The following is a 25739-nucleotide window of genomic DNA, read 5'->3' as shown; positions in this document are numbered from 1 at the left end:
ACCGGGGGTGTGCCACAACACGCTCCGCCCCTGTCAAAAGGGGCGGGAGTAGGAGACAGATCACGTGACCCAGTGGATGATCTGAAAATATGTGCCGCACTGCCGGGCATCGACCCACCGTGCGTGCTGGCTCACCAGGCGGGCGGAGCAGCGGGGGGCTGCTTGCCCTGGATCGCCCGTAAGATAACCCATTTATCGTCATACTTATGTTGTATGAAATAAACCTGCAGCAGTTCTTCACCCACAATGAAAGTGTCAGTGTAATCCTTGGGTGACGTCTGTGCATGCGTGTTGAGTGGAGCGGATGACGGTGTGGTGACTATGCCGCTGCCCGCGTCCCACGCAGAGGGACATCAGCAGGGCAGCCTTCTAGTGGCCTCCCGTCGCAGCCTCCCCCCCCCCTGCTCCGCCTCGCTAGCGAGGCCGCGCCCGGGGAGGGGAGCGCCCAATGAGTTGGCCCTTAGGAGGCGTGCCGTTAGTGGGGGCGAGGCTAGACCCCCTTCTTAGGCGCCTCACTCCCCCAGATCCTCCTCTGCTTCCTGCGCCGCTCCTACCTGGCCACGCGCATTCCCACCCTTTCCGCTTACCCTGCGCGGCGGAGGCAGCGCGTTATTGGAATGTTTTAATGTTTCTTCTTGCGTTGCAGGCGGAGTTACAGGGCGATCTGGAGGCAGAAGGGTACAGTAAGGGTACCTCTGCGACAGGCGGTACAGTAAGGGTACCCCTGTCCGGCACAGTAAGGGTGCCCGAGCCAAGGTCCGGGAGCCGAAGGAGGTTCTGGGAAGACCGCGACGGCGCCCCGTTAGTCCTTCGGGCGGTTGGGGGACCTGACCAACCGGGGGTGTGCCACAACACGCTCCGCCCCTGTCGAAAGGGGCGGGAGTAGGAGACAGATCACGTGACCCAGTGGATGATCTGAAAATATGTGCCGCACTGCCGGGCATCGACCCACCGTGCGTGCTGGCTCACCAGGCGGGCGGAGCAGCGAGGGGCTGCTTGCCCTGGATCGCCCGTAAGATAACCCATTTATCGTCATACTTATGTTGTATGAAATAAACCTGCAGCAGTTCTTCACCCACAATAAAAGTGTCAGTGTAATCCTTGGGTGACGTCTGTGCATGCGTGTTGAGTGGAGCGGATGACGGTGTGGTCACTATGTCATTGTCCATCCTTCCGCTCTCCTAACCCTTCTCCCCATTGGGTCTGTTTAGCGCGTGCTTCTGAGTTCTATACTATTGTGTAGAAGCTAAAACGCCACATTTCACTACAAAACAATATTAACGCGTCCTCAAGTTTCGTGAATTATGCCAGACATCAGCTCTGCTTCCCTCACGATGGAAAACAGAAGATACTTCAAAGCAGCCTCTGCAAAGCATTCACAAAACACAAACTGTTGCCAAACGTCACCAATCACTACACCGGGGCGTGGACCAAGGACGAGATACGTCATCATTTAGCAGCCAATCATAGTAAACTGTCTGCCGTTCGCAGAACGTGCCGAACGATCTGCAGGAGCTCTTTCCTTATTGCCGCGTGACAATTTACGTCCCATTCCCATAACAAACGAAACCGGACCATGAATATGGCGGCCATTTTTCAACAAAAGTGTTTTCAGGCTCAACACTGCAAGTTTCTCAAAAATTGTCAAATCAACAAGCAAAAAAATAAATACAAAATAACGTTAATCCTTAGCATAGCTGACATACATACATATAAAGGTAACATTATTTTATACGGAGGTTCATATCGCCACAATTAAAGGAAGTTACTGTTAATGGCTTAATTCCACTTGGTCGAAAAACTAAACGCCTGCTTGATAAAAGGAAGGTCAAAATGAATTATAGATATGAAACGCACCAATTTGAAGACAGTCCTTCGATTTTATCATACTTAAGAAGGGGCACTGAGAGATACTCTTTTGCCACTAATCAGCAAAATAATTTAGCCACTTTCACGAAAATATGTATTTAAGAGATATTGTTTAAACTTCCTTTGCTACTATATTATTTAGTAATATGCTTTTCATTTCTAGGAAGGCTTCGGTTTGATAATTATTTCGGACATATACTTAATGACGATATATTTGTAATACAGTGCGCTTGAGCAATATAAAAGTTTAAAAAATTCGTTCACTGTAAAATATGCCAGTAGATAACAGAAAAGATAACATTCTAGGTAGCCTTGTACATACACCGACATTTCATGAATCTGGGAGCAGAATCAAAACTTTCGCAGACAGTGACGCTATCAAGAATTATCCAATGGACATTTAGTTCACACTAGCGCAGGCCAATCGCAACCTTCCTCGGAGATTGGGCGGGTTCCGTGGACGGGGTTTCTATCTTCTGGCCCAGACGAAGTTACGGCAAGAGTGAATTCGGTGTCACGTGATCGTGGTTCAGCCTATCAGCAGTGTCCGCCGCTGTTCCCTCACACGTTCCCGCCAAATACGATAGGCGGCTGAGGAGAATCACCGGGAGGACTGACGGGTATCGGGAAGTAGACATAGAGGGGTTACCTCGGGGCAACCGAGCAGCAGAGACAACGGAACCCTACAGGAAGCGTTATGCCCACCTCCGAGGAACCGGCGGTCACGGTTGGGGGCCCCCGGAGGAGTCCGGGAGGTGAGTGCGCGCGACGTTCGGAGGAGCTGGACAGCGGGCCAAGTGTCCCCTAGTGGGAACGTTGGAGGCAGGGAGCAGTTTTACCGGCTGCGCTAGTTATACTTCGCTCTCACTTGACTGTTTAATAAATGCCCCTGACTGATGAGGACTGCCCCCCCCCCCCCGTCCGCCTATTGGTCCAAGGCCCAAGTATGTACGGTTGAGACGCATCCTGACCCAGGGCCCTCGGTGTCAACATATCTCTACATCGCAAACATCCCTTCCTCATATTAGGGGGCAGTCATGTCCCCATAACAGATTTTGTTCATACACACCACTCGCCCTTTCCTCAAACTAAGTCCCCTATACTGAGTTACCCCAACAGTACCGTCCCTCTCACAGGTGGACAGCGATACCCCGTATTTTAAATGTCCCATTCCCCTGCCCTCTCAAACCACATCCACAATGAGCCTTGGGTATACAAGAGTACCTTTTTAGAAGAGACTTTTACTGTCAAAATGTCCCTTATTAAATGGAATCTCTTTACTTTCATTACTGTCTCCGCTGTCAGCAACGCTTATCTCTCCCCCTAACAGACGCAACTAAGAGTAACCTTGTTATGCAAAATTTATATAGTGCTTACTACCTATATGTGGGGTACTGAAGCGCTTCACTACATGTGTACCAAATTGTGCAATGTAGGTGTGTGGTTGGAAGGGATGTTGTTTTTTTGTGTGATCCTATGTAGTAAGTGTTTCTATGTTGTGAGTGAGGACTACAGAGGTGCAGTTATCGTGTTATGGGATGCATTACGTAGCAGTTTGGTGGGTGTTGCGATGGGAAACAGATGCACTTTTATGGTTTTCAGTTTGATTGCAACTTTGAACAGCTCTGCAGGTACCTTTATGGTATAGTCTGCTTAGTTGGTTGCTGCACTGGGATGTCCAATCTGAGATCTTATGTATAATTGTGATCCTGAGCTGGCATAGTTGGAGGGGGCGAAAGAAGTGGAGAGATCTGTTAGGTTGGGCATTTTTTTTGCAGCTGGAGTGTAGATATTAGGGGCCTGCAGTGGTGGACAAGATTAAAGCCCTCCAAATTGTCCGGGTATTTAATGTATGTTTATTTGGAGACCTGATTTTTTTTTATTTTTTGTCTGTACAGCACTGTGAAGGACAATCCTCGTAGCAGTGATGTCATTTGTGATTGTAAGAGGTATAAGTTAGTTTGCTGCTGTCCGCTGAGTATTATGCCTTAGTGTTATTGTGGTGCCTATAATGTTATGTATGAAATCACATAACTATACAATGCTCAATTTACCATATATGCGCATGGAAAGCAGGTTTCCGGGTGCGTTGTTTCCTTTCCATGGGTTGTAAACTAAGGGTGAGACTGTCGTTCTGGGCTCTGTTGCTGTGATGTGGGGTGGTGTAGTTATCTTGGTAATAACTATTTTCAGCTGTTCTCTGAAGTGCATGTGCTCCTGGGTTCTTCCAAAGTAGGATACTAGTGAGTTCCAGAGGTTAGTGGCTTCTACTGAGAAACAGTGCCTGCTGCTCATTTCTTATAGTTAGGGGGTACAAGTGGTGCAAACCTGGAGCGCTGTGTTCTGTTTTGTTTGTATTGATTTTGATTTTAATTTTACTTGTAGGTATAACAGTCCTTGGTGTGGGGGGGGGGGGTATTCTATGAACAGTGCAAAGCGCTTTGAACATATAGCTTTAGACAGCGGAGCAAACGCAGTACTGGAGTCATGCTTTCTTTTGGGTAAAGGTGAAGAAGCCCTGACTCAGCATTTTGGATGAGCTGTATTTTACATATGATGAATGCAGGTGCGCCATGTTATAGGCTGTTATCATAATACAGCTTTGCGATAACGAGTTTTAAGATGGCTTGCAGTTTGTTACTGTGCAAGGTATGGGAAGATGCAACTTTATGTAAAAGACACTCTGTGACATTGTTAACATGTGGTTTCAAGGATGGGTTTGAATACATGGTCCTTTGATGTGGGCCTTTAGGTTGATGGGTTGAGGTTTTTATTTTTGAGGAGACATTGAATGTAGGAGGTTTTGAGCTTAGGTGAGGATGAACCTAGTTGCAGGGACTTGTTGAATAGGCATTTAGCTACCGCCCATGCACAGGTTAAGATTTTTGGTGCTACTGGTTCTGAAGGTGATCCAGATGATCAGGTGGTAATGATATTGAGCAAATTGATTTGTGACAGGGTATTGAAACAGATGTCTTGCAATTGTAGTGTTTCTGTGTTTTGGTACAGTATCGCAGAATTCTGTTAGAATTTTATGGAGTTCTTCAGAAGGGCAGTCCAGCTTCAATTGTGCATGTAGAGTAATGGTGTCTTTTTGTGATTCTGATGGCACTTTTGTAGGCGTTGATATAATGGCATGTTTTTGTCAAATCTCTTGATTTTCTCCACATGCACTTTAGTATGTTGAGATGTTTCCGTTCTTTTGATGTCTTTAACTCATGTAGTGTTCTTTAGGTGGTCGACCCTTGATGTGGTTATTGTTGGTATGTGTTTGTCCAGTGCAGTGGAGATCCGGATGTAGGTAGAAGGGGGTGTATTTATTTCAGCTGCATATTTATTGGAGGTTTTTCAAGATTAGTATGAAGTTGTCTTGTATTTTTCATTGTCTGTACGCGTTTGTTTGGTGTGGATTTTTGGTGTCTTTTGATGTGGTATTGTTGATGTTGATTTTGAAAGTGATGATTGTGTGGTCTCTTCAGCTTACCGGGGAGTTGTCTATAACCGTGGCTTGTCCTATGGGTGCAAATATGACCTCTAGAGTGTGCCCTGCGTAGTGAGTTGGGCCAGAAAGATTTTGTTGGTGGTGGTGGTTGTGTAAAGTGAAATGGGCCTTCACCATTCTTTCACACTAAAAAGGAGGAGGCGGCAATTAGGTGTCACATGGTAGTCTTGTCATTCAGTCTATTTTGGAGCGTTTATCATTGCTCTAATCTCTTGTTGTGAGTTATGTCATGTATTTCTAAGTTATGATTAATTTTATGGTTCTTAGGGCCTTTACTTTCATGGGGGTGGGGGGATGTTATGTAAATCCATTTGTCTTGATAAATTGTAAAATCTTGAAAGACCACTTAGGTGATTATTTAATTTCATTTTCCACTATTGTTTTGCTGCCTTTGTTTTGCTTTTGAATTCACACACCTTTCTCTCTTTATCTAGTTGGGCTATCCAAGGAAAAGAAGTCTACCCCTGGAAAGAAGCTTGTACAAGGTAGTATCCTTGAATTATGGAATTGAAGAAAAAAAAGCTCATGCATGTGGTTGTCTCATGAATGCTTCTTTCCTATGCTTCATTTGTTCAACTTGGTTACCAGGTCAGGCCTTAATTAACCATTAATATTAGTAAATTGTATGAGCTGAAAGTAATGGTGTGATCTTGAGTTATCACTGTTAAACACTCGACACACGATATGTTTTATATTTTACAGCTCGGTTGCCTTTCAAGCGTTTGAACCCTGTACCAAAAGAAAATGTGGAAGGAGTATCTGATGTGAAAAAAGTGAAGCCTTCTCAACATGTTTCTAGTCAGAATCGACTTCCAAAGCTTGACACGTCTATAGACTCCTTTGAGAATGATTGCCAGATAAATCCTGAGACTGTCTCCCCACCACCAAAAACAGTCAATGGAAAAGGACCACTGGATCAGTTTCTAAAGCGAAGGACTGATCTCCCAGACCCTCCAGCCATTAGTATAGACTTGACTGAAGACTCTAACAGTTCACACGGATGCAGTAAAGAAGTAAATGCACTGGAAGAGGCTTCAAATAGAACAGTACAGCAGGTCAAAATTCCACTGAAACCTGATTTGTCCAATCAGAATGACCATCCTGAAGTTCCCATGGAAACTGATGAACCAAGTTTGAATACGTTGGCTTTTACGAATGGCGATTCCAAGGATCAGAAGTCCTACTCATCAAATGTATTATCAGATGGTAAGGGTTTAACAATGTCACAGGAGAACGAGGCTCTTATCTTTCAGGGGAAGAAGGCAGTGGTGGTTCTGGAGGACATTATGATTACAAAACCCGCTTTACTGGGGTCAAGAGAAGAAAGTGAGGTGTTTAAGGACAACGATGAAGCGATAGACTCCCCTGTTGAAGTAGAATCTGCTAGTCCTACCAGTTCTCCTTCAGTAGACAGTTCACCTGTTGCTGGAAGGTCACCATTGAGTGGAAACTCACCAGTGGCTGCGACTACTCAGGAGAACAAGAACAGTACAAGCCCATCATCGCTCACAACTCCTAGGCGCAAGGTAAGTCGATTTGCCCATTCAATATTTTCCTATTCTTTTGTACTGGTATTGTGAAACTTGACCTGCAGCCTGTTCTTTCCTGATATTGAGCAATATTTCACAATTAGTACCAGATAGATGTGAGGAGACCTTTGGTCGCAAAGCATTACATCTGTTAAGTTTGATTTTCTTGATGACGATGCTCCACATCCTAATAATTATTTAAATGACACAGACATTGCCTAGTTTAGATTAATGTTAATAAATAGTGGCACTATGAAACCTGCTTTGTGAATGACTAAACTTATTGTGATGCCAAATTGAGAGTTGGCTTCTTGCTGTCTATGGGTGCAGCACTGGAGTAGTTGTCCTCCTTGGAGTACACTTGAACCCTTTGCTTAGTAGCTGCTTGAGCAAACAGGCAGATCTTGTTGTTTTGAAAGAGGTGTATCGTCTGTTATGGAACCAGTTTGACCCAGTGGTGGTAAAGCCTTTATTTGGATTTTACAAAAATATTTCTACATATTTTCCGTTATGAGTTGGAAGCACTAGTAGTGTCTTAATTTATTCATGTCAAATAGCAGTGGGTCTCCGGAGTCCTGTTTAGATGATCCACAGATTGTCTGTAATGAAGCACTGAATCCAGATGGATTTATATTAAATGCCCTGTTTTTGTTTTCCTTCTTTCTCTTCTTGAAGACTGTGTGTCAAATTAAGCCTGATGGTCCATTATCATTCCAGAGAATGAGTGCATGCTACTTTCTGGCGAAGATCCGCTTTACCTAGATAAGAATTTGGAAATGTTATGTTGCACTTTGTCACAGATAATGACCTCTGCTGGTTTCAATGAAGCGATTACATTCTATTATTGATGCTGATTTACTAATAATTTCGACAAGATTCATAGTGTCAGAGACGGTACCCAATAAATGGAAAAAGATAAAGTGATATTTCAAATTTATTAATTCTTATTAAACATTTTTTAATAATTATCACATCTGATTCCTCACACACTGTAGATGAGCTGTAGTAGTTCTGGGGTATGCATTTCTACTTGAATGTCAAGATTACCTACATGCAGAGTCTACTGTCTGGTGTCGTTCCTTGTCTCGATCAGTCACTTGAGGTCCTGTCAGCTGCCTTGTCTCCCCCCCCCCCCCCCCACCCACCCCCACTCTAGCTGCTGTCCATCCATGCATGATCCCAGCATCCTATCTTAAGTGTTGTTTTAATGCTTTATTCTTATTCCTCATAGTAGTGCCTTAATACAAGTGTCTTTGCATCTTTCTGCAGTGTGGTAAAGATGTTTTCATGCCAGGCTGGTTAATTGTCAGTGTGTTGTTTAAAGGACCTGCGGGTACCTGTGGTTGAAGGTTACACAGCCTGTTCTGTTGAGTGTACTGTTCCGTGCCATCAAGGGAATTCGTTTTGAAAGTGCCTTGATACTGGTGCAGTTGCTGTGCTTGCAGTAGCTGCGGTGTTAATTCAGAGTGAGTTCAGCTTTCCCGTAAGCATCCTACCTGTAAGCAACCTAAGCTACTTTGTCTTAAGCTGATATTCCCTATTGACCACTCATAAGGAGTCCCAGTGCCAGTGCCCACATCTCCAGAGCCTGTGCACAGTGGAAGGAAGAGGAAGGTTGATGAGCTAATGGTAGCCGGTCAAATAATTCTGCCTCTTGATCCTGCTTGTACAGAGGCCAAAATGTGGTTTTGATGCTGGTTTCCTTTATTTGGTTGCCTTACCTTTTAGGCCCTTTGCTAGGTTGCAGGGTGAAGGGTCTAGAAAAAGGTTTAGGCATGTGACTAGCCCCTGGTTGATCCACTTTGTAGTCTTCCTTCAATTTGGCTCTCTTGTGTTTTATAGGCTTTTGAACTCCAATCTTAAGGAATTCTCTTTGAACAAAATGCAGAAGCCTCCTAAACTGTCAACCCCACAATATTGATTTGAAACCAGTACATGATCTTTGCCTCTCAAAACACACCTGTGAAATAGAGGATTGTAGAATGCCACATTAACCCACAATTTGTTCTAAAATCCTTCCCATGGAAGCTTGATACCAAAATCATAAATTTTAAGGTCTGGATTCACACATAATTATAGCACCCAGACCTCTTTCGTAAATATACACCCAGCACCAAAACTCTTTCGTAAAAATAAATTTTCCTGGAAATATTAGATACCCTTTGCACACTCCTGCTGCTGTAGCTTGTACATAGTGCACAACACTTGAGTCTACACTGTTTTAAGAAATGTAAATAAATGGGTGAGTGTCATATGCCCCTAAAGGTTGTTTTGAATCTTTCCTCTGAGGGGAAAGCATTGGTATGTGTGCTAGCTTATATTTATGACTCCCATAAAATTCTTTTGTTAAGTTTGAGTGGAGTGTGATTCCTCCTTCACAATCGCCGTGAAGCTTACTTAAGTGATTAGTAAAGAAATTGGATTACTACTTAGGGTGGATGACTGCCCACCTCAAGGAATAGTCGTAATCCATGTCGGGGTGAACTCTCAAAGCTATGGCTCGGCATACCAGACCGGCTTAACTTGGGGCAATGTGTAAAGTATTTATGCAGTCCCAAAATAATAAAGTAGAAATGCAACATAATAAAAATCCCAAACATAATTAGACAAATAGTTAACTTTAATAAACAAAATGACACCACAGTGACAAAAAGCCAATAAAAGATATGAATTTTTTAAAGTTTAAGTAGGAATCTTACCAAGATGCATAACAAAACAATGGTCAATGGTTGCTGTAGACCAGGACCTAGGCACACTTTGAAGCTGAACAATATAAAGCATGAGTCTGAAACGCCAACCAGGTCTGTCCTGGTCAAAACCTTTACCTTCTGACTTAGTCCTTTTTTCTGTCTTGATCCACCACAGGAGTACTTTACTAAAGCCCCTCTAGGACCTCATTGAAGAACATAAAGACTCTCAGGATGTCAGGCAGAGACCAAACAGCAGGGTCCAGTCCATGTTCAGTACCACTGGCCGTCTGGGCAGTTGCAGAAAATCCCTCTTCTAGTTTGTAGCTTTTACGTCCTCCTTATGACCTCTGAAGTCTACTTCTTTATTCTGGGTACAAGGAGCATGTCCGCCTCATTTAGGGTTATTCCCGGTTCTGTCAGCAGGTTCAGTCTTCTGATGTTCTACTGATCAAAGAGTGAGCCGAAGTGGGTGCCTGGAAATGCCCCATTTATGCTTGGCACAAGGTTGTGGCTGGGAATGACTCCTAGAGATGCCCTAACCAATGGGTAAAAGTTCCTAGGGTTAACTCTACCAACTTCCACCATTTTTAAGATGGTGATAATCTTCAATTACGCCTACACTTGACCTCTGAGGGCTGGTAGTGTACTATGGTAATCCTCATGTCCTTTCACATTTATTGCTAAAATCCAGTTTGGAGCAATCGCTGTACTCTCAATAAACCCTGAAAAAGGTGTCTGGTAGAAGAAAGCAGGATTTTCTACCTGCCAGACAGTGAATACACAGTTGTTTTGGCTTCCTGTCTCCATTCCTTTCAAGGGCAACTCCAGCGTTTCATGTAAAAACCTGTCAAGAATGTTTTGACATTCAAACAGGATTGGACACTAATGTCAACAAGAGTTGGCATAGCCAATAGGTCTCGCTTTTGGGACCTTATAAGTATTTAGTTATGCAGCACAATATCCTTGGTGCAACAACATCAACCGTTGCATGGCTAAACACTTATAAGGACCCAAAGGCAAGACCTATTGGCTATGCCAATGCTTGTTCTGTGTAGTTAAGAGAAAGGCATATGCAGGCTGCAAATCTGGAAAAGGCTTTAATGTTAAAACGGGCAGCTGAATTCTCGTTCCCGTCCACCAACAACGTGCAGGACTGTAGACTCTCTTTGCAGTACCTATTGCACCTCTGTGAGATTGTTCTAAATTTTAATGCGGTGTGCTTCTCTGGAAATTCTGGTAAATATAGTTAACTAGAAAGAAAAAAAATCCTAATAAAAAGTACGTTTCAGCTAAAAAATAACAAGCATTTACAATGCAATGGTCTCGGCATTGTTAAAGTTAGAGCTATTGGCATTGCTCATGACATTATTTTTGTTTGTTTTTGTTTTTAAAACATTTAAAGAAACGCCATTGTTATTTACAATGTCAATAGCTTAATCACTCTCAAATGCGAGACCTATTGCATTTGCACACACCCACACACAGAGCCACCCACACACACAGAGCCACCCACACACACAGAGCCCCCCCCCACTACCTCGGCATTTATTTACATTGCATAAGGCCCCTGTGCTCCAAAACAAACGGATGCCTCTGAATGCACAGAGGTTCTTGAGCTAAGGGCTGGGAGCGGAAACCCTCGGACATGTTGAACATACCAGTTGTTAACCCGTTCCAGACTGGGGCGGCTCAAGTTCTGCCATCGGGTATTAAAATGTCTTTGATGGGTACGCACTCGCCACAAATGACCTTTCATTTAGGAATGACCCCATGTACGCGCCCCACAACGTTGGCCTACAGTAGTTACGGATTTTGCGTTTTTTATTGTGCTGTTAATGTCCCAAATACACAACCGAAGGTCCGTCAGACTGCTTTTCTTTTCGTTTTCTTCTTTTACTTTTTAAGATTTTACATTTCTGACAGTTAACTCAAACCACAAGTTGCAAGTAACATGCTTTTTAAGGCATTTTGTCTTTTTCTTTCCATTTTGGTCCACTATTAAACGTGTTAACTGCTAAAGTTTCTATTTACAAAACCGGTACCTGATATTTTATGTAGTTTCATGATCCTGAATACCAAGCTGAGTCGGGCAGATTCTAAAACGTTGCTTACCAGAGACGACGTAAATCAGAACAAAAATAGCATCGGCAAAGCCAATTTCTAACTTAGAAGTTTATTGCCTTTGCCAATGGTTTTTATCAATGTTGTGCAGTATGGCTAAAGGAAAGGAGCAAAAAAGGTGCTATAACATAGCGGGCACGTCCGTTTCTAGTTGTGTGCACCATATACACGTGTGTCTGTAAAATGTGAGCATTTTTTCCCATGTGTCCAGTTGGGTCGGTAGATAAAGTGCAAGGGGAGGGAGCAACACAAGTAGGGGTGGGCGTAACTGGTGTAATTCCTTGTAGCGGAATCAAGTGGAATTACCCAGTATTACGTGAGAAGGGTAACTCTGTGTTTAGTGCTAGTTTAATCGCGCACAATGGACTCAAAGACTCATTCTGCTCTAAATAGCACTAAATTCAACACAATACGAATAGTGAGCAGCAGCGGGCACCCACGCTCACTAAATGCGCTCTTGCAGTCGGATCCCCCCAAAATTATTCTTAATTACATGAGCAGACGTAATCACATTATCACCAGTAATTCTGCATCAAAAAGTAACTCAGAATTACTGCAATTACTCCGAGGTTATTGAAATTCCGCTCAGGCCTAAACACAAGTAGGGGATCCGGCGGCACTGAGGGTGGGGGAACAAAAGCAACATGAGGTGCAGAGGAGAGAAGCAACATCAACATGGAATATGTAGGAGTGGAGCTTATGGGCGAGGGTGACAAGCAGTTGAAGGAGAGCACAACATGGACAGGAAGGGGAGAAGCAAACGAGCGACAGAGAGCAACACTGAGTGCGGCCGGGGACAGAGTCCGGTTACTTATCTGCCGCACGTCCTCGAGCGCCAGGAAACGCTGAGATCAGCCTTGCAGCAAGGAAGAGGCGACCCCACGTCCCGCTCCGTTCCGACCGCGCACAAAATGGCCGGACCTTCCGATTTTGTAAAAAAAAAAAAAAAACTCACTAAGCCGGGACTAGCCACCGTAACAGCAGCAGTACATGCAGCAGCAAGGAGTGTCGGTGACACTTCTTTTCTGACCACATCACACCTGACCTGCCTTCACTCCGCAGGTGATTAGCAGCGCTCTACAATTACCCAAAACATAACAAACTATAACATAACAAAAGGGGAGATGATGTCGCCTACAGCAGTCCACCTCAAAGCTGGGCAACTGGGTTCGAGTCTCGGCAGGGACGCCCAACATCCTGTGATTCTGGGCAAATCACTTAATCTCCCCTTGCCTAACATGAATGTGTCCATCAGTACACAGTTAGTGCTCATGTTAAGCACTCTGATACCTTTGGGTGGAGTTCGCGCTATATGAATAGAAAATAAAAAAATAACATAACATGCCCCTATCAGCTTGGAACCAACTTCCGTTCCATCTGCGTTGTTGTTTGGACTTTACCAAGTTAAAAAAATCTTAGAAGTACTGGCTGTTCCAGGTGTTGTGGTGTTTCTGTGCTGCTCAGCACCGAGATATACCTTTGGGTATGATTTGTTGCGAGATACCAAGTAGGAATAACATAACTCCCTGCTTATTCCTCCTTTTCAACACAGACATTAAAGTATTTCTATTCAGAAGATACCTCTCATAACATTATGCCACCTCGTTCTGTATCTCCCCTCGACACTTGGGGGGGATAATTACAATAAAATGCTGGAGCTTAGAGCACGGCAGAGAACCACAGTACACAGGCAGGCATGCCAATAAAGAGTCACAAAGAAACGTCCACAGAAACACAAACATAGAAACATACAGAACACATAACCAGACAAGCAAACAAACAAAATAACTGTAACTAGCAAGTCAAACAGAGGAGATCATGGACATGACCAAGCAGTCAAACAAAGCTGAACAACCGAGGAACACAATCTGGCAGGGAATAGAGAAGAGAACAGAGAGAAAATAAAGGCGACAAAGGCTGACACACAAAAAACGAAAGACGGGTAAAGCAAAAACCATGTCAAAACACATGCAAAGAGGCAACACCATAGAAATATAACCAGGGAAGAAAAGTGAGAACAGCATCGAAAGAGAAGTGAGTCAACACTAGAGAGAAAAACAAAGTGAGAAAGAAAACAAAACGGGCAGTTCTAGAACAGCATAAATCTCAAATCAGAGAGGCGAGAAATGGGAGAAAAACACTAAGAAATGTAATCTGAAAGTGTTCGGAAACTCAACCAACCACACACATACAGACAACCACATATAAATAAACTAAATCAGCGAAACAGAAAACACAATAGACCGCAACATAGAAGCACTTCTGAAGAGAATACTGTTGACGCAGGATAGGTTGTTGAACACATCTAAGGGAAATTCTAGAGAGCAGCCAAATGGAATTGTAATATAGAATAATCTAGCAATAAAAGGGAGAATTGCACAGAATCCCAAGAACCGGATGAACCAAGAAGTAAAGAAATGCACAGACGTGGAAAGTGAGAAAAAGATAGGGTGACAGCCCACAAGTCTAAACGCTAAACACAGAGAGAGAGACATGCAGAGAGTCAGAAGAAAATATAACTCCAGGGACAAGCACAACGAGTATCCATACCAGACAGGGTGGCAGGGGGCAGTTGCTAGGAGAAGGCATTATTCCTCTCAGAGCTGGGGCAGTTACACCACAAACAGAGATGGGACTGTGGACAGGGATGCAGAGTTTAGGCATTGGTGAGAACAATGCAGGGAGGAAGCAGTGTTTCACATCCAGCCCACAGCTAAGCTCCTTGCACAGTAGTGCCAACTCTCGTTAGCCTGGGTGACATCCCTTGGAGGTTCCTGACGATGTCGCGGAGCATGAAGCCAAAAGAGCTTATGGGCGAGGGAGACAAGCAGTTGAAGGAGAGTACAACATGGACAGGGAGGGGAGAAGCAAACGAGCGACAGAGAGCAACACTGAGTGCGGCCGGGGACAGAGTCCGGTTACTTATCTTCCGCACATCCTCAAGCGCCAGGAAACGCCGAGATCAGCCTTACAGCAAGGAAGAGGCGACCCCATGTCCCGCTCCGTTCCGACCGCGCACAAAATGGCCGAACCTTCGGATGGTAAAAAAAAAAACACGCCCAACACACGTAAAAGAGGCAGGGAGTAAAAAAAAAAGTGGAAGACACGAAAAAAACCCGCCCCCGAATCCGAAAAAGACGGGGCTTGTTTGGAGAGACAAAGCTCTTCTCCAATGGCTGACCAGCATTTAAGGGGCCAGCCAATGGAGAAGAGGGGCGGGTTCAAACCCCACTTCTGAAAAACATTAAATCTCGCGAGCGAGACTGAGCAAGTGCAGCCTTCGCTAGCCGAGACCTAAAAAGTATCAATACACGTTTTAAGTCATGACCCCTCTCTACAGAGACAACCACAGTGTCACATTAGGTTTTTGGAAGTGTTCCTTTCGTCGATACATGCATTGCACTGGGATCACAACACCAAAAACTGACTTTTTTATTTTTTTAAAAACTGTACAGTAATTTGAGTCTAAACACAAGGCTGTGACTCTTGAAGATTGGAAGCTTGTATGAATTAACTTCTAGCACCACTTGTTAACAAGTAAAGCAAACACACGAATCCACAAGGGAGAATGGTCAACACCTAAAGAGAAGGCGGACTATCAACGAATATTAATTTGGTGTCACCAATGTTACATCTCTAAGAGCACCTGAGAGCTAGAGGACATATGTGACAAAAATGGAAAACAATAACGCTGAAGTAGACACTCTCATATTACTGTGAATATTTTCAAAGGGATCTGGGATCCTTTCACAAGGAAACAATATAGATTGCCTCAGTTCATAAGAGAACTTCCTGGAAGAAAACGCCCACTTTCAGGCACGCCTTACCTTAAGGCAAGAGAGTGTAAATCCTCAAAATAATGTAAGTGCAATCCAGTACACTAACAATGCTAACAGCATTACAACCTCAAACAGGACGCATTTAGAAGTCATGAGATAAAGATGGCCTCGCTATTTGCTACCGGAGAGCCAATAATGCTGCTCATTTTTATGGTATGAAGAATCAAAAACTGCCTTGGATTGTCAGCTACATGTGACACGCAAGGAAAGGGGACATATGTGAAACTTTGCCTAATTTAAAGTAACATGTAATGCCTAAAGTCTGGGTGCATGGTACTACTTACATTTTGGCCCATGAGGGTTTACTGGGATGGATATGATTCTTTACCCTAGTGGGATAAAGTGAAATACCATCACCGGCACCTCTTTGCCCAGTGACATGGGATAAATTCCTCTAGTAACAACTTTTTAATCAAATGCTTCCAAAATGGGAAAACTTTCAAAAGAAATGTGGCAGAAAAGATGACGGGCAGACAACTTTGGTGTATTGTATGAGGAAAGAAATATGGCAAAAGCTCCATATATGCTCCCCGGCCTTGATCCGCACAGAGCTCCGCATGTCCAGCTGCAAAGAATGAGAAAGAGGGTATAAGCATACCCAGGCGAGCAGAGTCTATTCAAGCACATATGCAGAGCAGGGCATAATTAGGCTTTAAGATTTAGAGCTAAGCAATGTACAGAACTAGTCAGAGAAGGCTTTCCTAAGGACACACAACTACTGATTAGGTCAGCATCCAGCGGCAAAAGACCGTACAGCATTTCTGCAGAATAAGAGACAGTCTTTCTATTTTAAAAAAAAAAAAAAAAAACACCATTAGCATTATGAGCAGATTTATTTTCCCCAACTGTGCTAAAGATATGCAAAATGTGCTTTTTTCAGACCAGATCTCCTCATCTCGCTTAACAAAACTTCTCGAAAAACAAATCAAAAGTGCAGCGAAGATCTCCAAATAAATAAATGACAGACTTGTTCGATGGCAGCAATGATATTTCAAAAAAGCATGAGCAAGCTTGTTGTACAACATGATTTACCAAACAGCAGTTTATAATAAAGGCGCCCGGTTGCGCTACCTCTGAAACGTTCCAGCGGCCAGGCCATCTCCTCGAAGGCAGCCGACCTTCATGATGGTAGCGCAGCCAACAAGCATCACGGCACCAACGTTTTACTTTTAATGTTAAAAGTAAAGCGCGGGTGCCGTGATTATATCAAAAGTAAAGAAATAGATGTTTTTTTCTGTTTCTTTACTTTTGCTATAATCACGGCACCCGCGCTTTACTTTTAATGTTAAAAGTAAAGCGCGGGTGTCAGAGACTTTAGTAGGTGAGTTTTCAAAGTGCTACTGAAGGCTGGCGGTTCGCGCGTGCACGCTCACGTGAACACAAGCTTGTCGCCAGCCAGCAGCACTTTGAAAACTCACCTACTAAAGTCTCTCCGAGCAGCGCATGCGCGCTGACTCAGCGAGACCTAAAAAGGATTCTCGCAGTCCCACCCAGCATATTCTGTCCGGTTAGAAGTCCTCTCTACCGATTTAGCTCAGCCTGTTTGGTCTTGGGGGTACTTTCCATCTTTTCACACCTTTTCAAATGCTAATTGATAGCTAGCAGAAGTGGTAGAACAAATGCAAATTCAGCCACCAGGAACTTAGTTAGAGAAAGGGGTATCTTTCTAAAAGTTACTTTTCCTTAGTATTTATAAAAAAAATCTGACCTCCATTGAATTTGGATTTTAAATAACTATTAAATAGTTATCTCTCCAACTGGTCCATTTCCTGAGAGAAACTATTAGGATTTTTAATGTGTTGTATTAAAGCTGGCTCTCTATATAGGGCACCAAAATGAGGTACACTGTGCAGAGTCCAGGTAACCCATATTTGTTTACAGACGGGGAAAAAACACTAAATGTTCTTTTGTGGTAGTGTCGGCGAGCAGTTTAGGCTTATCAGAAGATAGTGCTAAGCATTTATTGTACTCCGAGGCAATAAATGGGGTACACGCTCAAAGAATAAATCCAAGACCAATTAAGAAAAATAACTTGTATTTTTAGGTACACTTTGATACTAAGAACTTCGTAAGCAAAAATTAACTTTTTCAAATATCCAATTTCACAGGTAAGTAAATGTCTTTACGCTTCATGCTTTCCTATGGAAGAAAAAGGCGTAAACAGTTACTTGCAGTAGGTTTTCGAGGGTCACCTTCAGGACTTAAGGTGGTAGCGGTGTAATGTCCAAAGTACTACCAGCAGGTATAGTTTACCTACCCTGGGTCGTCGAGGTGCTGGTCGGGTTAGTAGCCTTACGTGCTAGACCTGAAGTAGTTGGGTGTGGGGCACCTAAAACAGGCTACACACCTGGGCACAAGTCCGGAAGCACCCAGCGGGGGGGGGGGCTTGGCTAACAAGTCTGGGGAGGAAGGCAGCACAGTCCTTTTTTTGAGAACCCAGGTAGGGGTGCTGAGGGGTTTGGTCAGCTGGCCTGGTGCGTTGCAGCTCCTTGCGGTTGTCGACTTTGCTGGTTGAGAGTGAAAAAATCAGGGTAGCTGGGCCAGCCTGGAAGTGGATTTCTACGGTGCTCACATCCCTCGACTGCTGCTCAATGTCGTTGAAGTCCCGACTGGACTCACACAGGCTTTGATTGCTGCAAGGGGTCTGGTACCCTGAGTATTGGTTCTGTGCGGCTCCGGTTGGTCCTGGCATCCTTTCACTTGGTGGAGAGATGGATCTGACTTTCTGGAGCACGGTGGCCTCTTCCTGAGCCACTGCTGCGTCAATACGACCGGGCAGCGGCAGCACGATAAACCAGATTTGGTACCTGTGGACTGCAGGGGCGTAGCTTCTCTACCCAAGGGAGATTGGCAATTTGCGATGGCCTGGCAGTCTACCAGAGATCTTGGCAGAGGCTCAGCTTCAGGACAAGTCAGTTCCTTCACCATTGTCGACTGGTGCAGACATGGTTTGGTGCCAAAAAGTCCACAGCAAGTCTTCAGTTCTTGTTTTTGCGGCTCTTCTTGCTTCTCTCTTTCTGAAGCCATCAAATCTCAGTTTGTCATTGGCGGTAACACCTACATACTCCATTTGGGGGAGTTAAGGGGAGTGACAGGTAGTCAATGGGCTACTTACTTACCTTTAAGATGACAACATCCCCTATATGACCACTTCCTGTGGGTACTTACCCAGTGAGACTAATTCCACCAAAAACCAAGATGGTGGAATTTTAGTTTTTGTGTTCACAATAGTTAGCCCAGCTTAGGGGTGGAACGGGCCTGATAGTGAAAACGCCGCCTTACTGCCTCATTTTCCCACCTTTCCTGGTGCCAAATGGTCCTGTGGAAGGGGGTGGCATTTACCGTGTTTGGGGGAAGCTTGGGCCCGCATATCAAAGGCAGCAGAGGGCTTTTTTTAGCATCCTGCCTTGATAGGCTGATTATTTAGCCATCCTTCTTGGAGGAGATGACCCTTCCGACCAGAGAGCGTGGGCTCACTTGCAGGGGGCCCCAAACCGGTCAATGGTGGCAGGCTCGTTTATACCAGTCCGCTAATGCACTAGAGGTCGGTAGGTTCTCAGGTATTCACCTGCGTGTGTTCCTACACAGTATTGTTAGAAAATTGTTCTTCACTAGGCCAGTGGTAAAAACGTTTCCAAGCTGGTGAAGAAAGGTGTAGGGGAAAGTGCCCGAACAGGACTGGAGTGTTGTCCCGCGGTGTTTGGTGGAAATTTATGGTGCCGCACAGTAAACTATGGTGTGTTGGTAAATTTTGCTATTGGGATGTGGCTGTAAAATCTGCATTGGATCGCACATTGTGATTTCACTGCTAGATTGCAGCATTAAATTGTATGGCCCTGAACGGATCATGTCGTTGTTATGAGACCTCTTGGACTATGCTACTCGTATCATCTTTTATGCACCGAAGAAGCGGTTTGCCTTTGTGAAACATGGTGATGATGGACCATATTTTTTAATTGGATGTGCAACAAAGACTAAAATAGGACTACCAAAATTTGAGGAGTGTTTTTGAAATACAAGATTGATCTGACATGAACCCTGACAACTTTGGGTTGACTATTGTGCATGTATATTGAGGTTGTTTATAGATCAATGGTTTGTGTAGTATTTATGGTAATTCGGATAAAGGACCAAGAGTGTTGACTATTTTTTGGTGATAATGACTGATTTGAGAATTGTTTTTAATCATTCGCACCCCCCGCCACAGGAGGAGGTTTTGTCCCTCCTCCTGTGGCAACTGTCCAGCCCAAACTGCCAGGCCGGGTTCTCCCTGAACCGGAACGCAACCAACCCAAGGCAGCTGTTGTCCCTTGACATAGTGCTGTATGCATGACTTGTATCCCAAAAAAAGTTGCTATACTAATGTGAGGATTCGAGCACCACATTGGATCTGGAAAATGTCACTTTCCCTTAGATCACAGGTGAATAGAACAGAAGCACCAGAACAAGGATTTTATTCCTACATTATCCAATCTTTCTATCAACTGCATAAAAACTATCCTCCAGAACCATTGCCTTATAGGCTGAATACCTTAAACTTTTTTTTTCTTGGATGAGGATGGATGATTTTGTTTAACTTATTCTACATTGATGGACTAAGCATGTGCCCGCACATTTTCTTTGTTGAAATATTGAGACTTCTCAGCTAAATTGTGACTTACTTCATTTTTAGATTCCCTTAAAAACCAGTAAACCCTCATCGGAAAAAAAACGCACGGTAAGATTTTTGTTTATCTACCTTCTCTTTGGGATTTGCATCGTGTACGAATTTTTTTATATTTACTTGCAATACTGGTGGCTGCGATGGACCGGAGGGGAAAACCAGCACCAAATGGTTTGTATTTTGATAGGACATGGGTAATGGGCTGTTGAGACAGCATTACAACTCATTGGGTAAACTTGGGACACTTTGTGATGATTTTCTGCAAACGTTACTACCCCCACCCTGTACATGTGTTTTCATAATTGTACGGAAGTGAATATAGTCCTGAACTGAGAGCCAACAATGAGTTTTATCCTAGGTCCTTATTTTTTGCCAGAAAAACTCAAACGTTTGACCACGTACTGTTTTACATGCCTGTTGCCTATTTTTTTTTTTTTTTTTTTTTTTTTTTTTAATCTGGAATGGAAAATAGGTAAACGCAGAATTTCAAAAGATTCTAAAATCACTGGTTTTCTTTTCCCTGAAACACAAACCAGTTGTCAATAAATTAACATTAGTGGACTGGACTTGGTGTTGCATGAGGGTTTTTGGATTTAGGCAGCCTGGCGCTCGATGTGTCAATAAGCAACCAGGTTTCAAGTCTGCATTACCAAGGTATATGGCAGCAGTTAATCCTGTGATTTGGAAGGAAAGAAATCCATTGTTTAAGCTCACTTTCTCTTCAGTTTAGGCCATTCAGTCATTGACATCTGTGATTATTAACTGAGTGCTTAAGTTCGTGATTTCGCAGTTTATATAACACTTCCGTCAGACTACTTTATTTCAAGATGCCCTTTGTTGTGCCTTGTGCAAATAGGAACAAGAAGAAAAAAAGAAAAAACTGCAAGCTGAAAAGGAAGAGAGGGAGCGGTTAAAGGAGGAGGCCAAGAATGCAAAAGAGCGTGCCAAAGAGGAGGCAAAGAAGAAGAAAGATGAAGAAAAAGAATTGAAGGACAAAGAGAGGAGAGAGAAAAAGGACCGGGAAGAACAGGAAAAGAAAGAGAAGAGGGAAAAAGAAGAGAAAGAAAAGGCAGAGAAGCTGCGTCTGAAGGAGGAGAAACGCAAGGAGAAGCAGGATGCCTTGGAGTATGTTGTCTTTATTAGAATTAAAGGGATTAAGTACTGGGTTTTCTAAAGGATGCTCCTATGGTTTTGCTGATGTTTCTGCAACTACGTTTGTTTCAAGGCGGCGAAACCCTCAATTTTAAAGTGCATTAAAAAAAAAGTCTCCATTATTGTAAAGTCCACTCTTTAGCTGATCCTATTTTATAGGCAACTACCTTAGGGTCTCCTGTGTGGCATACAATGGACTCGGATGCTTTCTTGGTATGCCATTTTAGTCAGATCGGTGACTGAAGTTGTTTATTAAAAAACTGCTAGTCTCAAACTATGTTTGAGTACATGGCTCTTAAATAGTTTAATACATAGTACACAGCAAACATAACAATACATAGAAATAAATGTCTCCTATCCATCATTAATAAACATCAGTACATTATCCAAAGCTTATAAGAATACAAAATGTAATTTATCAATGTTATTGTTAGTCAATAGCTGACTCTAATTTCTTTTAAGAAAATGCCTGTCTACTTAAGGCTGTACTTGGTTTCAAATACATGCATTGAATCTTTTGTTATTTTTACTTTGTCAGAGTAAACCATACTAGTAATATTGAATGGAGATTCGCAGACTATCACGACCATGCTTAAACTCACATTTGCCACAGTCAGCGAAAGGCTGTCTGTGCCTATGTTTGCTAAAAGCTTGTTTTGTAATGCAGACTTGCATTTCTATTAACAGCTTATTTCCTATGCAGGGGTTTGCACCAGGTCCCGTTAAAAGATAATACAGTAACAACGTACCACCCGGTTTGCTCTCGCTAACTAGGATTCCGTACTACATTGGATTGTGCTCCCACAAAACCAATATATGCTCATGCAGGCTGCTTTTCTTCTCTTTCTTTTTTTAAAAGAGAAATATTCTCAATGGACGCAAAAAGAGGGGAGAGAAGCGATTAGTCAGTTCTAATCCTTGTCATGAACTTCTTTTGAATGCTCTTCCACAGTTTCCTGTTCTTGAAGCATTTCTGGGTAGCATACTGAGTCTTAATATGGCTAAGTGAGGCCATTGCTGCCTAACCCCAAATTGGACATGTCCTTGGTTGAAAGGACTTGTTAGATCTGCAAAGATCCCGGCATTGTGGCGAGGCCCTTTTATTTATTGCTGCGTAGCACTGGAGTTAGCATCTTGAGGTTCACTGGGCGATTAATGATTAGTTTTAAACAGTTTTTTTGCTGGTAAGATATTTTCACAATTCTTCTGAGGTGTTTGGTGTCTTTCCAGATCATGTGTGTTCACCTGGGAAGTTCAAATTGGTGGATGTCTTTACCTGCCTCATGTTTGTCATTTGTTTCCCTAATGAGCTAAGTTGAACATGATGATCATTTTCAAATCAGAAAGATAAAAGATAAACGCTTCATGGACTCTCAAAAGGGGGTTATGGGTGAAGTTTTGAACTTGTTCCAAAGGTCACTTTACTCCTTTAAGTTTCCACACTGTACAATATGGTACTCGCAAACATTTGCCCAGGGCCGGAAAGTACAGTCTGTGGTGTGACTGAGGGCCACACTGATGCCAGCTGGGTGGTGGCAGGGGGTCTGAGTGGGTCGGGGATTGTGTAAAGAGGTCTAGAAAATGTTTACATTAACGGGCAAGCATTTATTTGCAGGTTAATAAATGCTTGCTTGTTTACTTAACATATTTTTCTGAATAAGAGTGCTTAGCTTGTGCTGCTGTTCACGGGGGGGGGGGGGTGCGCATGTAAAGATCAAGAGGGCCACATGTGGCCCAGGGCTGTACTTTGAGTATCACTGCTTTACAAGAAGACTTAGCATTTTGTTTTTGTGCTCAGAACCTAGAATTTTTTAGAAATCTCAAGTTAAACATTTACTTATATCTTACACCCCTTTACTCCACAAAGGAAGCAAACACCAGAATGGATTAAGTAAGGCAGGCATTTGGCCTGTAAGGGAAAGACAGTATCTCCTGGTGACCCCTGTGGGGACCACTAACAATGGTGCTGCTGATCTTTTGTTTGTGGCACAACAATTTCAGAATCTGGTCTGAGCCTCTTCTTAGACTGACCAGGGTGTTTGCACAGGTATTGTAAGTTGGGGATTGTACCGTCAGTACACCTGTGAAAAACCCCATAAATCTTTGGAGACCCCGGCATCAACAGTGCGCTGCTCCAACAATATTAGTGTCAGCTTTATACCATTAAAGTGTATCCTCCTCCATACAACCCCTTTCACCCTCCACTCCACCACGCACCCACCTTTTTTCTAATCTGGCTTTTACCATATCAGGCTGTGTTATGAAAGAAGGGTGACCACAAATAACTATCGTGAAAGGAGTGAAGCTGTGGGAAACGTTTAAGACCCTCTGTAGAGCAAATAGCAATGCATTGTTTACTGCCCTCCGTACCTTTTTAAACACACCAACTTCTGCAGTACATAGTTGATTCAAAATCTCATACCTGACCTGCTAATCCCCAGAGACCAGGTCCTCTGGCTTAAGTGTCAAGACCCCCCATTTTTAATGGGGATTTATTTTATCAGACTATATTTAGTGTTCTTAATGATGTCTTGAGTTTAAAAGCAAAATGTTTTTGCTTATTTGTAGTAATGTAATTAAAAAGTGTCTGAATTGTTTAATGGTTTGTACTAAACCAAATAAACATGAGAAGAAATGGGAAAATACTTCTCATCTGCTCCATCTTTTCCTCCACTTAGCCGCCTCTACTCTCGATCTTTCCAAAAATCTAGTAAAGTATACTTGGTGGTGACATATTTGCCATCTGCCAGCTAAGGTCCCAAACCTTCTTCGCTTGTATCAACAGCCTGAATTATTTTATCCCTCTTGTTGTAATATCCATGCTGTTGCTTTCACGAAAAGCTGCTTCTCGTTGTTTTGGTCCATGTCAAGGGTCCATATCTCACCTCACTTTCCAAACATAAATTCTTGGGCCTGCAAGATCCCAGTACCTTACATACACACAGCCTTTAGGGTGTCACTCTCAGTTCCATTCAGCAGACCTGCTTATCGTGACTTAATTTGTCCTCTGAGCATCTATGAAGTTCCAGTAAGAAACCTCATTGCTTTTACCTGGGTGCATAAATCAAACATTTATTATGAGGAAACTATCTGTCCCCTGTGTGGGTTTCAGTGAGATGTGTACAGAGAGCTCATTTCCTGCAAGGTGTCCTTCAGCTTAGGACCTGCTTATTAGACTTGTACGGATCTTAGGTGTCTCAGTCTGAGCTCAACACAACAGGTCCACATACTTTACAGACACAGACGTTAAGTTTACTGGTTACTGACCCTGCATAACATACACCATTGTAAGTGTTCCTTTTTTAATGTATGCAGCTTTTGGTTTTGTGCGATTGTCTTCAAAGCCTTAGTTTACGCCACTTAATGTGTTCGAGCCGAGGTATAAATGATAGCTTAATTTAAAGCTCAATGTAATTTGTTTGAATTTGCTTTTAGGGCCAAACTTGAAGAAAAAAGGAAAAAAGAGGAAGAAAAGAAAGCTAAAGAGGAAGAAAAGGTATGGTTTGTTGTTGATGGTTTCTGGTGCTTCTACCTGTAGAAAACTATAGGATATTACCTTTCAAAACCCCTACCTTACCTGTTACTGTTTGTCTGGCTTGAACGACTTGCACCTAATGCATACATTTGATAATCCTCCCATTCTGTAGTCCCATCATGGCTCTTTGCCATTCATATCCTTTGGGTACAGGATTTAATAGAGCCCTTGCCGATCAGGTCAAGACCAATTGATTGAAGACCACCATTGGTGTTTGTAGGCTGTGCATAATGGATCTCTAGGACGTAACTGGGCTGGTGTAGCAATACCATATATAGCATAGTTTAAGGAGCTTATTTGTAAGTATTGTCAACATTTTATTGTCACTGTTCAATAGTGATTGATATGAGGACTCAGTTGTCCAGTCACCCATTGCAAAATTCAGTGATTTGTTTAACATGTAGACAGCATTAACAGCAAAGGCGTATGTAACCCTAGGCTGGAGAGGGATCTCCTGTAGCATAGCCACATCCGTTTTATGCCAGTCCAGATATGCCAAGTCATCTTTTTTTAAATTGTTGTGGCAGCATAAATTCCAGCTAAGTTTCCTGATTGGATGTTGATAGTTAGTGGCCCAAATCTGGCAGGAGACAGCCCTCCATCAATGGGACTCTTTTGTCCCTGCCACATAGTTATATTGTGCTTCAGGCATGGTGGGGCCAGAGACTCGCAGTGTAACAAGGTATCTCACATATAATTACATAAAAGGTTATTATTGATTCATCTACCTCCGAGGATCCTCTTGCTCGCTCTTGCATCAATATAACTTTTCCTATAATTATCGGCATCCTGGTGAGCCCAGTCCTTTACATTTGGAGCACATTATCTGCTACATTCTG

At 43.2% G+C, this 25739-nt stretch overlaps 1 protein-coding gene across 2 annotated transcripts in view; it reads left to right on the top strand.

The window, feature by feature from the left end:
- The first annotated feature begins 2353 nt into the window (after window positions 1-2353).
- CHAF1A (chromatin assembly factor 1 subunit A) overlaps window positions 2354-25739 on the top strand; it is a 103088-nt gene continuing 79702 nt past the window's right edge. For both annotated transcript variants that reach the window (XM_085639262.1, XM_085639263.1), the window contains exons 1-6: window positions 2354-2624; window positions 5806-5856; window positions 6074-6897; window positions 20223-20267; window positions 21070-21338; window positions 24801-24861. In XM_085639262.1, the coding sequence (XP_085495388.1) occupies window positions 2567-2624; window positions 5806-5856; window positions 6074-6897; window positions 20223-20267; window positions 21070-21338; window positions 24801-24861 (1308 nt within the window). In that variant the 5' untranslated portion in view covers window positions 2354-2566. The remainder of the gene's footprint in view (window positions 2625-5805; window positions 5857-6073; window positions 6898-20222; window positions 20268-21069; window positions 21339-24800; window positions 24862-25739) is intronic.

This window comes from Triturus cristatus, chromosome 12 (genome assembly GCF_964204655.1).
Source record: "Triturus cristatus chromosome 12, aTriCri1.1, whole genome shotgun sequence".
NCBI lineage: Eukaryota > Metazoa > Chordata > Amphibia > Caudata > Salamandridae > Triturus > Triturus cristatus.
The sequence above is the reverse complement of the archived record's forward strand: the minus strand, read 5'-3'. Positions and strand labels throughout refer to the sequence as shown.